Source organism: Nicotiana sylvestris, chromosome 12, assembly GCF_000393655.2.
Source record: "Nicotiana sylvestris chromosome 12, ASM39365v2, whole genome shotgun sequence".
Taxonomy (NCBI): domain Eukaryota; kingdom Viridiplantae; phylum Streptophyta; class Magnoliopsida; order Solanales; family Solanaceae; genus Nicotiana; species Nicotiana sylvestris.
In genome coordinates this window covers 36399355-36415619 of record NC_091068.1, presented here as the reverse complement: position 1 = coordinate 36415619, position 16265 = coordinate 36399355, and the positions used below count along the sequence as shown (strand labels likewise).

At 39.8% G+C, this 16265-nt stretch overlaps 2 protein-coding genes across 2 annotated transcripts; both read right to left on the bottom strand.

Moving 5' to 3' along the window:
* Positions 1–554: 554 nt before the first annotated feature.
* On the bottom strand, positions 555–2356 carry LOC138882910 (uncharacterized). Its single transcript, XM_070163554.1, has 2 exons — positions 1993–2356; positions 555–604 (listed from the first exon to the last, which is right to left on the bottom strand). The coding sequence occupies exons 1-2, from the start codon at positions 2354–2356 to the stop codon at positions 555–557; spliced, it is 414 nt and encodes a 137-aa protein (XP_070019655.1).
* A 12276-nt stretch (positions 2357–14632) lies between these two features.
* Positions 14633–15004, bottom strand: LOC138882909 (secreted RxLR effector protein 78-like). Its single transcript, XM_070163553.1, has one exon. It carries the CDS (start codon positions 15002–15004, stop codon positions 14633–14635), a length of 372 nt encoding a protein of 123 aa, XP_070019654.1.
* Positions 15005–16265: the final 1261 nt, after the last annotated feature.

Below are 16265 nucleotides of genomic sequence, written 5' to 3'. Positions count from 1 at the left end.
GACGGACTAAGTCACAATCCCCAACGGTGCACGACCCCATGCTCGTCATCTAGCGTGTGCGTCACCTCAATATAGCACAACAATGTGTAATCTGGGGTTTCATACCCTTAGGACAACATTTAAAATCATTACTCACTCAATTCGGTCCAAACTCTAGCCCGCGATGCATTTGCCCCTCGAATCGGCCTCAACTCGCATCGAATCTATCCAAAATCAGAATCACGACGTCCAAATATGGTAAAGGAACGAAGCCCATATGAAAATAATCAATTTACAACATAAATCCCGAAAATAATCAAAACCCGACCACCAGGCCCACATCTTGGAATTCAATAAAATTTATATCAATATATTCCTTATCTCTCCACGTGTTCATACATATCAAAAGTCCCAAAATCCGACCACAAATGGGCTTTCAAACCCTCAAGTCAAGGTCTCCAATACCAAGCCCAAGTTTCCCAAATTTTAACCCTTAATTTCCATAATTACATCTCTAATCCGTGAAATAATACCATAGAAACGAGTTTTAGGTTCAACAACCTTACCTCCAGACGTTATCCCTTGAATCCCTCTTCAAAATCCCCCAAAAATCTCCAAAACCAACCTGAAATGATGAAGAACAACTCAAAAATCATGAAGGAATTCTTTTATACCTTCTGGCCCAGGTTTTTCACACCTGCGGCCCTTTTACAACTTCTGCGGTCTGGACCACTGCACATGCGATTTCCACTTAAACGCCCAAAATCGCATCTGTGATCAAATAACCGCACTTGCGCCATCGCAGGTGTGCTCAGCACACCGCATCTGCGGCTACTGCCCTTCGCATCCTTGACCGCATCTGCGTACATTTCTTCACACCTGCGGTCCCCATTCCATAGGTGCGGAAACAACAAAAGCAGAAAAATTCTACAGCTTCACCAAAACTCCAAACTCTCCGCCAACCATCCGAAATCACCCCGAGGCCCCTGGGACCTCAACCAAAAGCACAAACAAGTCACATACCACCATTCAAACTTATACCAATCTTCAAAACACCTCAAACAACATCGAATCAACCAAATCACATCGAAATCAAGCCTAAGATTCCAAAATCTTCCGAATTCCGCCTTTGATCAAAATGTCTACCAAAACATGTCTGAATGACCTGAAGTTTTGCACACATATCCCAAATGATACAACGGACCTACTGCAACTCCCGGAATTCCATTCCGACCCCCATATCAAAATCTCATCTATCAACCGGAAAACGCTAAAATTCCAATTTCGCCAATTCAAGCCTAAATCTACTCCGGACCTCTAAAACATATTTTGATCACGCTCTTAAGTCTCAAATCACCTCCCGAAGCTATCCGAACCATCGGAATTCATATCCGAGCCCTCTATCACATAAGTCAACATCTGGTTGACTTTTTCAACTTAAGCTTCCTCAAAAGAGACTAAGTGTCTCAAACCTTACCAAAACATTTACGAACCCGAGCCAACCAACCCGATCACACATAGAACTGATAAACAAAGCGATAAGAAGCAGAAATAGGGGAAACAGAGCGGTAACTCATGAAACGACTGACCGGGTCGTTACATCCTCCCTCTCTTAAACAAACGTTCATTCTCGAACGAGTCAAGAAATATACCTGAAGCCTCAAATAGGTGAGGATATCTTCTCCGCATCTCCCGCTCGGTCTCCTAAGTAGCCTCCTCCACGGGCGGACCTCTCCAGTGCACTTTCACTGAAGCTATATCCTTTGACTTCAACTTACAAACCTGACGCTCCTAAATAGCTACTGGTTCCACATCATAAGTTAAATCATCATCTAACTGAACCGTGCTGAAATCCAGAACATGAGATGGCTCCCCAATATACTTCCGGAGCATAGAAACATTGAATAACCGGATGCACACTCGACAATCTGGGTGGCAAGGCAAGCTCATAAGCAACCTCCCCAATCCTCCGAAGCACCTCAAAAGGTGTAATAAACCGAGGACTCAATTTACCCTTCTTCCCAAATATCTTAACACCCTTCATGGGTGAAACCTTCAACAGAACCTTCTCACCAACCATGAAGGACACATTCTGAACCTTCCTGTCAGCATAACTCTTTTGTCTTGACTGCGCAGTACGAAGCCTCTCCTGAATTACCTTCACCTTTTCTAAAGCATCCTGCACCAAGTCCGTCCCTAATATCCTAGCCTCACCCGACTTAAACCAACCAACTGGAGATCTCCACTGCCTCCCATACAAAGCCTCATATGGAGCTATCTGAATACTCGATTGGTAGTTATTGTTATAAGCAAACTCCGCATAAGGTAGAAATTGATCACATGACCCTCCGTAATCAATGACACAAGCACACAACATGTCCTTCAATATCTGAATAGTGCTCTCAGACTGCCCGTCCGTCTGAGGGTGAAAAGTTATGCTCAACTCAACCTGAGTACCCAACTCTTATTGCATCGACCTCCAAAACTGCGAAGTAAACTGAGTGCCCCTATCTGAAATGATAGAAATTGGGACACCATGCAAATGGACAATCTCCCGGATTATAGATCTCTGCCAACCGCTCTGAAGAATAGGTAGTACACACAGGAATGCTCATAAGCTAAAACTCAATGTTTACAGTACGAAAATGGCTGAATATGAACATAAAATATACAAGAATTATCAAATCAACCTAACTGGCATGACTCCCTTTAATATTATCGTACGAATTAAACTTTACAAAGGAAAACTTTAAACGCATAATTATTTACCACAAGGACCCCGTCCTTACATAACCTCCACCGCGGCTTGCAGCCCGGTTTAAATATTTCACATTGTGCCAACTGCAATTTTCAATTTCCTTTCTTTCTTCTTCTCAATAAATTTCGTAAACATTTTTTTTTCATAGCACATAACGAACCCTCATACCGGTAGGGCATATAATTCATAAAAAAAAAAAAATTGGAACCAATTATTCCGAAACACATTAAACCCATTGTAGTGAATAATAAACATTATTTTAACCTTACCCCAAATCCTTGGAGCCCAATTTCTAACATCCAGAATTCTTTTCAAGACCCGCATCTCACATACACACACTGTATAAGTCCGAACAAACTGTGTCAAGCCATAACAATACCCTAGATATAATCGCATAACATACTACACAACTCGTATACTCGCAACACCATTCTCGATCACCATAACCACTCAAACCAACCAAGTACCAGTAGGAAACCCCACATTAAACAGAACCTCACTCCAAAACCTTTGTACCCCATCAATAATGAAGAAATATACAGGAACTCACAATACACAACACGTTCCTCATACCTGTAGAAAGTATCTATTTTAAACCATAATAGAAACCATCAAGAACACTTGGAAATCCATTTTCTCCTAATCAAGCTATCAGAACTAAATTCCTCTAATTCAACCAGGCTACGCAGGTCATTAAACTCAGAAATATTGCCATATTACTACAGCTAGTTCAACAAAATTTCTTCACAAGCTTAGGTAACATAGACTGTAAAATACCTCAATTCCACTACTAAGATCACCTTCATTCTCGTGACAATCAACTCAAATTTCTCAATTAGAGTCAAATTCAAATCTCAACACATACATCCTGTTAGTAGAAAAGAAACTCTTTACTCAACATTATAAGGAACACACATACGTAGATTATTCTGCATGAGATACCACCTACTTTGCCTCCAATTAACATTTTTGTATACCTTCCACCGTCATACACATTACACAATCACTTAGTCTTCCAGGGTCTAAACTCATACTGTAACATGGAATTTACTTCACTCCAAACAGAAGACTTGAAAAGATTCTTCACGCCCATAACTCGGAGCTACACCTCTAATCACAATGGAAATCATACACTTAATAGTTCACCTATCATCCAGCAGATCTTCCTCGACACTTCCAAGTCATATAGAAACATCTCGCAGTACTAACATACCCATCACATTGCTACCCGGCCGTCATACCCGCTAATAGGGGCAATACCGGACATATAAGCTCAAAACACTTGCTCACACAACCAGCACCTCGGTGCTTAAGCCGTAGGAAAAGATCCGGCCTCAAGTCCTTCAGACTGGCCCAACATCAACTCATAGAGATCACGTCTCGCCCCTCAATCAGGGAATCACAAGCCATCAAGGCACATCTGATACTGATCGCTTATGCGCGCATGTGAACGCGTGGAAGGAATTTCAAGAGTTACTTTTCAAGCTGAATCAAGAACGCACGATAAGAATTCAAGAATGTGAAGTGTTCCTAAAGGTTCTGCAGCCTCTCGAGGATAAATACAAACGTCTCCGTACCGATCCACGAGACTCTACTAAACCTGCTCATGACTCGTGAGACCTATGTAACCTAGGCTCTAATACCAACTTGTCACGACCCAAAATCCCAACCCGGTCGTGATGGCGCCTCTCGTGAGGACAAGGCCAGCCAATCAACAAAACAGTACATCTCTTTATAATTACTTAGCAAGAATAAGTCTAAATCATGGGCAATATAATCTTAAATGCGAAATAAACGTGATAGAACAAGGAAAACCCTCCCAACTCAGCCCGAAATCGGGGTGTCACAAGTCATGAGCTACTACAGAGTTTACTAATATTTTACAAAGTCTGGAATTATCATAAATAACAAAGATAAGGGAGAAAACGGGGCTACGGACGTCAACAACTACCTCGTTACTCCTAGTCACCGCCTGGTCTGGAAAGAATCAGCGCTCTATGAGCGAACTCAGCTCTGCCTGTATCTGCACACATGGTGCAGGGAGTAATGTGAGTACTCCGACCCAGTGAGTAATAAAAATAAATAACGACTGAAAACATGAAATCTCATAACGGCACAATATAGCGCTATCCCAAGCAGTAAAATCAGTTATACAGTAAAATAGTGAGTATCAGATAATTCTTCTTTTAAAACAGTAAAGACAAATAATTTCCACAGTAAGGATAAATCAAAAGCTTGCCCCTCGGGCTCAATATGTAAATCTCAGTATAGTATCAGCCCCTCGGGCTCACTCCCAACTCACCAGCACACAACATCAGCCCCTCGGGCTCACTCCCAACTCACCACACACAAGCAACGGCCTCTCGGGCCCACTCCCAACTCACCTGGGTACCCTGCGCTCACTGGGGGTGTGTACAGACTCCGGAGGGGCTCCTACAGCCCAAGCGCAATATCAATAGGCCTGAAAGCCTTCACACATCACACACGAGGCCTGAAAGCCTCCTCATATAACACTCGAGGCCTGAAAGCCTCCTCACATCACTCAACATATCCTCACGTATGGCCCTCGGCCTCAATCAGTCCAGAAAATAATCATAAGCCTCTTGGGCATCAGTAAAACAATAGTGCTCAGCTCAACAACATTATAAATATCATTAAATCTCGAGTTGAGTATAAATGTAGCTGAGTCCACAAAATAATATAATTCAATTGGACTGAGTTCAAATAATATTTCAATTCGTGAGGAAAATAGTAATGTAAATTCACAAAAGATTTCAGATAATTGGCACGAAGCCCAAATATGGCAATAAGCCCCAATCATAGTGAAAACAATAAATCTTTATCAATTACGGGGTAAAAATATCAACTGGGATGGACCAAGTCACAATCCCCAATAGTAAATGACCCCGCGCTCGTCATACAACGCGTGTCGCATCTCAACATAGCAGTATATTGTGCAATCCGGGGTTTCAAACCCTCAGTGCAACATTTAAAATCATTACTCACCTCAAGATGGTCCAACGTCTACTCCGCTATGCCCTTGCCTCTCGAATTTACCTCTTCGCGCGTCGAATCTGGTCAAAACCACAACGAATACATTACCATAGGCTAAGGGAATATAACCCAATCGAAAAGACTCGAAAAATATCGAAATTCACGAAATTCGCAAAACCCGAGCCCCGGTCCCACTTCTCGAAAAATTACAAAAGTCACATCATTGGATTCCTCGTCTCGCCACGAGTCCGTACATATAAAATTTACCAAAATCGGAGTTCAAATGACCCCTCAAATCTTCAAAATCTTATTTTCAAATCCCTAGGCTTAAATCTTCAATTTACTCCTCAAAAACATGTAATCTAGTCGGATTATTCGAGGATAATTCAATATTATGGAGTAGAAATAATCACAAGTGACTTACCTCAAGATTTCTCGTGATTTTTCGCTCAAAATTGCCCAAAATCCGAGCTCCAAATCGTCAAAAATGAAAAAATCGAACTTAACATTCTATCCGGTACTGTTCACGGGTTAATGTTCACGGGTCACTGTTCACCCTCGCGGTTACTATTCACATGCGGTTACTGTGCATAGTACTGTTCACTGGGTACTATTTCTGCAATTTTTTCCAAATTTTTCTAAGTCTGAAATCACTCCGAGACACCTCCGAAACACTCCCGAGCCCTCGGGGCTCCTAACCAAACATATGCACTAACTCAACAACATCCTACGAACTTAACCGTGCGATCAAATCGCCAAAATAACGTCAAATACCATGAATTAAGCTTTAAAATCCAAGAATTCTTTTAAATTTCATAAAACATCAAATTTTCCATTTTGAGTCCGAAACACGTCAAATGACGTCCGTTTTCAACCAAACTTTACAGAAAGTGCTTAAACCATATATAAGACCTGTACTGGGCACCGGAACTAAAATACGGGCCCGATATCATCACTTTCTAATCAAATTTCATTTCCATTTTCCTTAAATATTTTCAGAAAACAATTTTACTTAAAAATTCATTTCTCAAGCCTGGAACCTCGGAATTTGATGATTCTTTTTCCTATGAGTCCCTAATAATAATACGAACATATCCCTTCAGTCGAAACTCAATTCGGAGCTCATCCATTTCGCTCGTTAAACAATTAACTCATGTTTCGCGTCAAAACCCAATCGCAACTTGATGAAATTAGACCAAACTTTCCAGATCAGTCCTATAATTCATTATCAAAATTCCGGAAGTCTCGAAATCAAATTTCGATCTCTAGAATTAAAAATGGACCTTTGGATCATTACATGTTTATGCTCAAACGGTAAAAATCTTCCAAAAACTCTTCCAAAACTTATCCGAGCCTCATGGGACCACGACCAAATATTCCAACATAATTCATAATATTATTCAAACCTCTTCCAATCATCAAAACACCTCAAACAACATCAAATTATCCAAAACTCATCGAATTCAAGCCTAATTTTCTAAAAACTTCTAAAACACACATTCGATCAAAAACCCGACCAAACAATGTCCGAATGACCTGAAATTTTGCACACATGTCCAAAATGACATAATGAAGCTACAAAAACTCTCGGAATTCCATTTTGACTCTCGGATCAAAATATCACCTATCAACCGGAATTTGCCAAAATACTAACTTTGCCAATTCAAGCTTAATTCTACACCAGTCATCACAAAAATATTCTGGATACACTCCTAAATCCCAAATCACCTAACGAATCTATCCGAACCATAAAATTTGCATTTCGATCCCTCTAACACATAAGTCAATATCTGGTTGACTTTTCCAACTTAAGCTTCCTTAAAAGAGACTAAGTGTCTCTAACCTTACCAAAACTACTCCGAATGACTTCAAATTTTGCACACAAGTCACATTCGACATTACGGACTTGAACCAACTTTCGGAATCACATTACGACCCTGATATCAAAATTTCCACTTCCGGTCGAATTTTCTCAAAAACCTTCAAATTTCTATATTTAGCCAAATGGCTTCAAAATGACCTCCGGACATCTGAATTCACTTCCGATCGCGCTCCCAACTCCAGAATCACCATACGGAGCTACTCCCAGACTCGGAATCCCAAACGGACATCTATAACTCTGAAATGCCTTCCAACCCAAATTTATGAAATTCTTCTCAAATACTAACTTCCACAATATACGCCGAAATGCTCACGGGTTATCCAAAACCAAATCCGAACATACGCTCAAGTCCGAAATCATCATACGAACATGCTGGAATTTTCAGATCCCAGTTTCGAGATCGTTTACTCAAAATTCCAATCTTAGCCATTTTCTTCAACTTAAGGTTGCCGAAATGAAAAGTTTCTTTCCAATTTGACTCCGAATTTTCGGAAATTCAACTCTGGCCTACGTACAAGTCAATATACCTGAAATGAAGCTGTTCATGACTTCCAACTACTGAACGACACGCTAGAGCTCAAAACGGCTAGTCGGGTCGTTACACCAGCACACTCAGTTATTACTGTCAACATGCCTTGAGGATTCATGCAAAGGCTCCCCCTAAAGACTCTTGTCATCCTACTTGGCGCAAGTAAAGATAACTGGTGATTCTCTCCGACGGACAAATTTCTCAAAAGAAGGAAGTCATTCAAGATATCAGAAAAGGTCACCTAAGCAAAGATCTCCAATTGGGATAAGGCTGTTTGAGCTGCAAATACAAATGGTACTGGTGTGAAACAATCAGAGTTGGTGCAGAACAAAAGTCTTTTGAGACCGACTCAAGCTGATTGAGCAGAAGCCAAGCTGCCCAAGACTCAAGGCCACAAACCGACCACCATTTTCAAACTGATAAATTTTTCTTTGTATGAAACAGGAACAAAGCGGTGCAAGGAAAGTGATTCAAAAAGAAAAAAAATGAAAAAAAAAACAACAAAAAAAGGGAAGAAAAAGAAAAGACGAGAAGAGCCGACAAAGGGAAGTTTCTCAAATCTTTGCCTTTATTTGTCTTGCTATTGTGCATTAAATCTTGCCATTATTCTTCACATTTTTCCTCCTAGGATAAAAAGTCCTAGTCTGATGGATTTTCCTCCCAATATAAATCTTAGTCTGATGAATCTTTCTCCTAAGATAGAAAACCTAGTCTGATGAATTTTCTTCTAAGATATAAATCTTAGTCTGACAAATCTTTCTCCTAAGATAACAAATTAGAAGACCTAGTCTGATGAATTTCTCCTAGGATCAAAATCTTAGTCTGATAAATTTTTCTCCTAAGATAGAAGACCTAGTCTGATGAACTTTCTCCTAGGATCAAAATCTTAGTCTGATGATTCTTTCTCCTAAGATAGAAGACCTAGTCTGATGTACTTTCTCCTAGGATCAAAATCTTAGTCTGATGAATCTTTCTCCTAAGATAAGAAAAGAGACTTAGTCTGATGAATTTTCTCCTAGGATCAAAATCTTAGTCTGATGAATCTTTCTCCTAAGATAAGAAAATAGACCTAGTCTGATGAATTTTCTCCTAGGATAGAAATCTTAGTCTGATAAATCTTTCTCCTAAGATAGAAAGCCTAGTCTGACGAATTTTCTCCTAGGATATTTTGAAAAAAAATGGGAAGTCTGGATTTGAAAAAGAAAGGGGTCAATTTTTAGTTTTCTTAAATTATCAATGTTTAGTTTTCTTTAAATTAGGGGCTCCGCCTGGAGAATAGGGTCAGTCTTTACTTTAGTCAAGCTTAGTTTATAGTTTTCCAAGTCTATTCTTTAGTTTACTCTCATCATTGCATCAATAGTACAAGTGATTTACAATTTTGCTAACAACTCACAAATCTTCCTAGTGCAAACTGGGGCAGAAAAAATTTCTTTTGTTTTGTCTGTTTTGTTGTAATCAGGCGCCCACCTGGAGAACAAGGGAAGATAACTCAAGTTTCAAGGGAAAGCAGTTTCGAAGGAAGACAACTCGAGTTTCAAGGGAAAACAGTTTCGAAGGAAGACAGTTCAAGTTTCAAGGGAAAATGGTTCAAGGTGAAAGGGAAAATAGTGTCAAGTAACAAGAGAAGACGGTTCAAGTTCAGCAATCAGGCGCCCGCCTGAAAAATAAGAGAATTCAATTCAGAATGCAATTCATGTCAGCAACAAAAGAAGCTCGCATCAAGAATGCGAGCCAGCAGTCCTAGATGATAAACAGAAGTTAGTCACAATCCAGAATAAGAAGAAAAAAAATAAAAGGAAAGACAAGAAGTGAATCCTAATGCAGAAGTTAATGAAAGATGTGAGCTGTTCAAGACAGGGCTGAGGTCACAAGCTCTGCATGTCCCTTCTTGGTTTGAAAAGATGAAAAAGATTGAACCAATACCTGCGGCTAACAAGCATCAAGATTCAGATCAGGGTCCGCATGAAGAACCAACCAAGACTCAAGATCAAGCTTCAGAAGACTCATAGATAGGAATCTTGTAACTCGTAGCTAATAGGCTTAGTTAGTTTTTTCAAATTTGATTTTTGATGTAATAACGGGACCACAGACCGGAGCCTCAGACTGAACCTCACTCGACTCTCTCATCCTCTTCACACACTTCATCACCTCATTCATTTCTGAACTACACGTGGCCTGATTCCTTTATAGCCAAGGATATGTAGGCAGCTCAGATACCAGGGCTCGGTCACATTCTCCTTCCTTTTAGTTTTTTGTCTCCATAAATAAGGGTCGTGTCAAAAAACATGTCTAGTCATTCTTTTTCTAAAAACTCTTCGCGTTTCCTGTCAAAGTGGGGTAGCTGCAGACATGTTATTTTTGACCCTTCTCAAGATTTTTCATATTTTAGCACATAAATATTTTATTAGGCCTAATATAGCTATTTCAACTTTTTTTTTACTCTTTTACTTTATTTTACTACAAGAAAATAAAAATTACAAAAAAATAGTTTCATTAAGATGTTGTAGTCATTTTTAATCTTGAAAAATACCAAAAAAAGAGTTTATTTTAACGGTCAGTCTTATTTTAATAGTTATTTTACTTAAGTAGGACTAATTAATAAATGAGATTGTATTTTAATCTCGTTCGTGGGGAAAGAATAAAACTTAGGGTCGAGCAACCCAGTTTTAGGCCTAGTTTTGGACCTAGCCCGTAAATCCCAAACCCATAATTCCTAGGCTCATACCTCTAAACTAATCCCTACCCCTATATAATAGTACCAATCCCCTAAAATAAACGGACACCAAAAAAACTCAATCTGCCGTTTCTCTGAAAAGAGCTAAAAACATAAAGAAAAACGATAGACAAAAGGACAATCGTCCAAAAAGAAAGGACACAAAAATAATTGAAATCTAGATCCCTAGGCATAAAACAATGAGCAGCGCCGCAAGAGATATACGGAAATGCTGACCCCCGAAAAGTTTGATCATTTTTCATTCTCTAATTTTGAGAGAGCAGCAGCGCCATTTTTGGAGCTTGGCAGACCGGATCCCATCCCCTTCTTGTCGTCGTCTTCCTCAAACCAGACCCCCCTTCCCGATCATTTTTTCTTCTGGGAAAACAAAGCAGCATTTCCATGGTTTTGGCATAACACAAAACAGATCCAGCATCACCCCTTTTCTTTCACCTCCCATCAGCCACCTCAAACACAAGAGAAGAAGAGTAACTAACACACACATAAGAATCGAAAAAAAACAAAAGAGAAAATCTGGGCAGAAAATTAGCTAAAGAAAATGGTGGTTTTGGTGTTTGATTTCGTTTGGGTTGGTTCGTATTTGATTTCAAATTCAGAATATATAATGAGAAGTTAGTCCATTCTTTGTTTTTTTTTATTTCAAACGTTGGAGTTGCTATTCGAGGTCTCCGGCGAGTTTTCTGTAATTCAGAATTTCGTTATCGAGCTTCATTTCAAACCTGAGTTCATAGAGGTCCGTTTCTCACTTTTCTTGGTCTTTGCTATTAACCTGTTAAATGATATGAAAGACATTGGCATCATTAAATGCCTCAGGAGTGTTGGTTTGTGCAGTGATTCATGGCACTATTGTTACGCCACTATCGATATGCTTTCTTTGGATTACTGATTTGTTTGTTTGGATATATTGTATTCCTTTTAAATGATTTTTAGTCTTTCATTATTCCGTTTGTGTTTATTTTAATTGTTTGCTTGTGCGTTTTTTAAAAAGACAAATGAATTGTGTCTTTGTGTGTAGCAGGTTACCCCACGTTTTCCCCCAAAGTAATTGTAAATAATTGTTCTATTACTTAGTGATAAAATTGATCTTGTATCTCTAAGTTTAGGGAAGAAATATTCATTAGTAGTAACATCTTGTCCATAAATTTGGCATCACAACAATCTAAAAGACAAGAAAAATAATTAAATGCACTAGTTGCTTTAGGCGCGATTAATAAATTGTCGTGATCACGGGTATGGTTCCCGTGGTGTGGTCATGATACATAAATCTCAATTCGGGGGGTGCATTTCATGTAACCCGATTATAACAACTTCGAATAATAAAGCCCTTTGAAATAATTGAGGCGTGTCGTGCCAAATAAAATCTCAAAATGCATGGCCCTCACTTAAGTAATTTAATCCTTAGAAATCGAGGCGTGCCATTAGTTGAATTTTCATGGCCCTCGCAAAGTTGAAAGAGCGTAGTTGCTATAGGCGTGCTATTTAAAAATTACTTTCCTAAACTCGCTTGTGCATTTATGTGACCCAAATTCAAATCTCAACAACGTTAGATAAAATGTGTCGTGGACCGCAGGTGCATTTATGTGACGTAGTTCAATACATGTTTTTAATAACGGTGAAATCCTCCTAAAATAAAATAATTAAATAAAATCGGTTATAAAGTTTAAAATTGCACTATAGGCTAAAACATGTACTAAAATCAGATAATAGGCCAATTATAATAGTTGAACGACCGTGCTAGAACCACGAAACTCGGGAATGCCTAATACCTTCTCCCGGGTTAACAAAATTCCTTACCCGGATTTCTGTTTTCGCGGACTGTAATACAGAGTCAATCTTTTCCTCGACTCGATTCCCAAGTGGTGACTCTGATTTTAATAAATAAATAATTCTATTTCGATTGTCACTTTAAGTTGAAAAAAACTCCCTTATACCCTGCGGGGTGTAGGAAAAAGGAGGTGTGACAGTGACATGTCAGCACCTTTGTGTTTAATAGGCTCACTTGGAAGGAAGTTCAAGTGTCTAATAAGAACGAGTGTAAATTTAAGGGTCCAAGTAAAAAGTCGTGCCAAATTTAGGTGCCTGATTATGTATTTGGCCTTTACAAAAAGGTCTACATTTTCACTCCGCTAGAAGTTGGGTTCTCCCTCTTAATGTTTTTGTCCAAATTTATCCATATTGACTAATGGTCACTATTAAATAAATTAGCTTCTATGTGTCTGTCATATATTGGATTAATTTAAACCCGACCCTACTAGCCCCCTCCCCTTCATCTTTTACCCGTACCAACCCTCCCCCCCCCCCCCCTTCTTCTTCCATTTCCTCTCCCCTCTATGCATAATAGATTGGGTTTATGATCTTTAAGCCAAATCAGATCAATTAATACTTCCTTTATTTTAATTTTACGAGGGTTGGACTAATTAATTTTTGGTGTGAACTTGGACATAGAATTTCAAAAATGTTTAGGTTCAAATTATCGTTTCCCTCGTTTGTTTGATTATTAGTAGGCAATTACTCAATACTTGTACTTGTCAATTATATCAAGCCATTCGAGGTGTGCACATTCCAACTGCGCACTCAATCTTATTGAAATAAACGAAAGAAAAGTGGAAAGGAAAAATCTAATAAAGATCGGTAGCTGTTAAGGTGCAAGGTAATGTCGCTTTCAATGAGCTAACGTTCAGGATGTGTTTGGTATAGAGAAAATCAACAACAAAAATAATCACCTAGTGAAATCATGCAAGTGGGATTTGAGGAGAGTAGTGAGTACGCAGACCTTATCCTTACCCCGAGAGAATAGAGAGGTTGTTTTCGAAAGACTCTTGGTTCAAGAAGACGAAAAGAGACAATATATCAGTACTATCAACAAAACCCTTAGAAATCATCAATGCATAAGAACCAGAAAATAGATAAAATACAATAACAATAACAAGTAAATAACACCCGAAATTATAGAAAGCGGAAGAATAGTGTGAACACAATATTAACCACTGGTAGTTTAAGAAGAAGCCCTATCATACTAGCCTGACACCCGGCACGAAGTAAAAAAATGTTCAACTACCTCCTAACCTACAATTCTAATGCTCGACCTCCACACCTTTCTATCAAGGGCCATGTCCTAGGAAAACTGAAGTCATACTATGTCCTGCCAGATTACCTCTTTCCAATACTTCTTAGGCCACCCTCTACCTCTTCTTGTACCCGCCAACGCCAACCACTCATCTTCTTACTAGGACATCTGGGCTTCTTCTCCGCACATGCCCGAACCATCTAAGCCCTGCTTTCCGCATCTTGTCATCCATAGGACCCACACCCACCTTCTCCTGAATATCTTCATTCCTATTTTTGTCCATCCTAGTGTGCCTGCACATCCACTTCAACATCCTTGTTTTTGCTACTTTCATCTTCTGGATATGTGAGCTCTTAACTGGCCAACACTCTGCCCTATAAATGTTGCTGGTCTACCTACCGCTCTATAAAACTTACCTTTGAGCATCAGTGACACTTTCTTGTCACACAGTACTCCAGATGCTAACCTCTATTTCATCCACCCAATCCCTATATGGTGTGCTACATCCTCGTCGATCTCCCCATCCCCCTAGATATCGACCCTAGGTACTTGAAACTGCTTCTCTTGGGGATGACCTGTGATTCAAGCCTCACGTCCATGCTCGCTTTCCTTAACTCGACGTTAAATTTGCACTCCAAGTATTCTGTCTTAGTCGTGCTTAACTTGAAACCCGTAGACTCAAGGGCCTGTCACCAAACTTCCAGCCTCTCATTAACACTGCATTGCATCTCATCAATCAGAACTAGGTCATCAGCGAATAACATATACCATGTCACCTCCCCCTGAATATGGTATTTCAGTGCATTTATCACCAGGGCAAATAAGAACGGGCTGAGCGCATATCCTTGGTGCAACTCCATAACAACCAGAAAATGCTCAAAGTCGCCCCTCACTATCCTAACTCGAGTCTTAGCTCCATCATACATGTCCTTAATTGCCCTAATGTAAGTGTTCGACATACCTTTTACCTCCAGGCATCTCCAAAGAACCTCCCTAGGCACCTTGTCATACGTTTTCTCCAGGTCAATAAACACCATGTGTAGATCCTTCTTCCTATCCATGTACTATTCCACCAACCTCCTAATAAGGTGGATAACTTCCATATTTGAATTACCCGGCATGAACCCTGGTTATCGGATATAGACACCATCCTCCTTACCCTTACTTCCACCACCATCTCCTAAACTTTCATGGTATGACCTAGTAACTTGATACCCCTATAGTTGTTACAACTATAGATATCACATTTGTTCTTGTACAACGGTACCATCATACTCCACCTCTACTCGTCTGGCATTCTCTTCGTCCTGAAAATCACACTAAACATCACAATCAGCCACTCCAAGTCTGTTATACCCACATATCTCTAAAATTCTACCAAAGTTTTGCCTGGCCCAGTTGCTATGCCTCTACTCATCTTATGCATAGCCCCCATGACCTCCTCAACCTTAATGCGACTACAATAATTAAAATCTCGATGACTCTTGGAATGACCCAATTCACCTAGCACAATATCCCTGTCCCTCTCTTCATTCCGAAGTATGTGGAAGTTAGTATGTCATCTCTACTTAATCTGAGCTTCTCCCATCAATACTCTAATGTCCTCGTATCTGATGCACCTCACCCGGTCCAGATTCTGAGCCTTCCTCTCTCTTGCCTTGGCTAGCCAGAATAACTTCTTATCCTACTAACTTCATGTACGCCACCTTCTTTGCTTTCACTTTACCTTGGATCACTTCATTCCACCACCAGTTACCTTTGTGCCCGCCAGAGTAACCCTTCTTGGACACCCTTAACACCTATCTCGCCGCCTCCCTTTTACAGTTCGCCGTCATCGTCCACATAGCACTCGCGTCCCCAATACTCGTCCAGGCTCCCAAAAATAACACAATAACAACAACAACTTAGTGAGATCCCACAAGTGGGGTCTGGGGAGGGTAGTGTTTATGTAGACCTTACCCCTACTCCGGAGGAGTAGAGAGGCTGTTTCCGGTAGAACCTCAGCACAAGGAGAAAGAAAGAGACGTTGTATCGCTAACAACAAATAAACCCAAAAAGATAACACCAATAATGCAATAACCAAAAAATAGAGAGAAAAGTAATAACGCTTAGCAGTAATAGAGGTGCAGTACTACAAACGCAAAGAAATAATATGGACACAACAAGGGCTACTAAACACACAACAACCTAACCTACAACTCTAATGAAATATTAAGGACACAACTGGAGCCACTAACAACCTAAAATAAAATACTATTATACTAGCCTCCTATCTCCTAACCTACAACTCTAGTACTTGACATCCACAACTTCCTATCAAGG

Bases quoted from the DNA above. Each gene is read 5' to 3' on its own strand.
- LOC138882910 (XM_070163554.1), bottom strand. From the start codon at position 2,356: ATGTTGTGTGCTTGTGTCATTGATTACGGAGGGTCATGTGATCAATTT. The intron at 605-1,992 runs GTAAATTGAGTC...TCATCATTTCAG, and splicing joins TAAGATATTTGGGAAGAAGG to GTTGGTTTTGGAGATTTTTG.
- LOC138882909 (XM_070163553.1), bottom strand. From the start codon at position 15,004: ATGGATAGGAAGAAGGATCTACACATGGTGTTTATTGACCTGGAGAAA.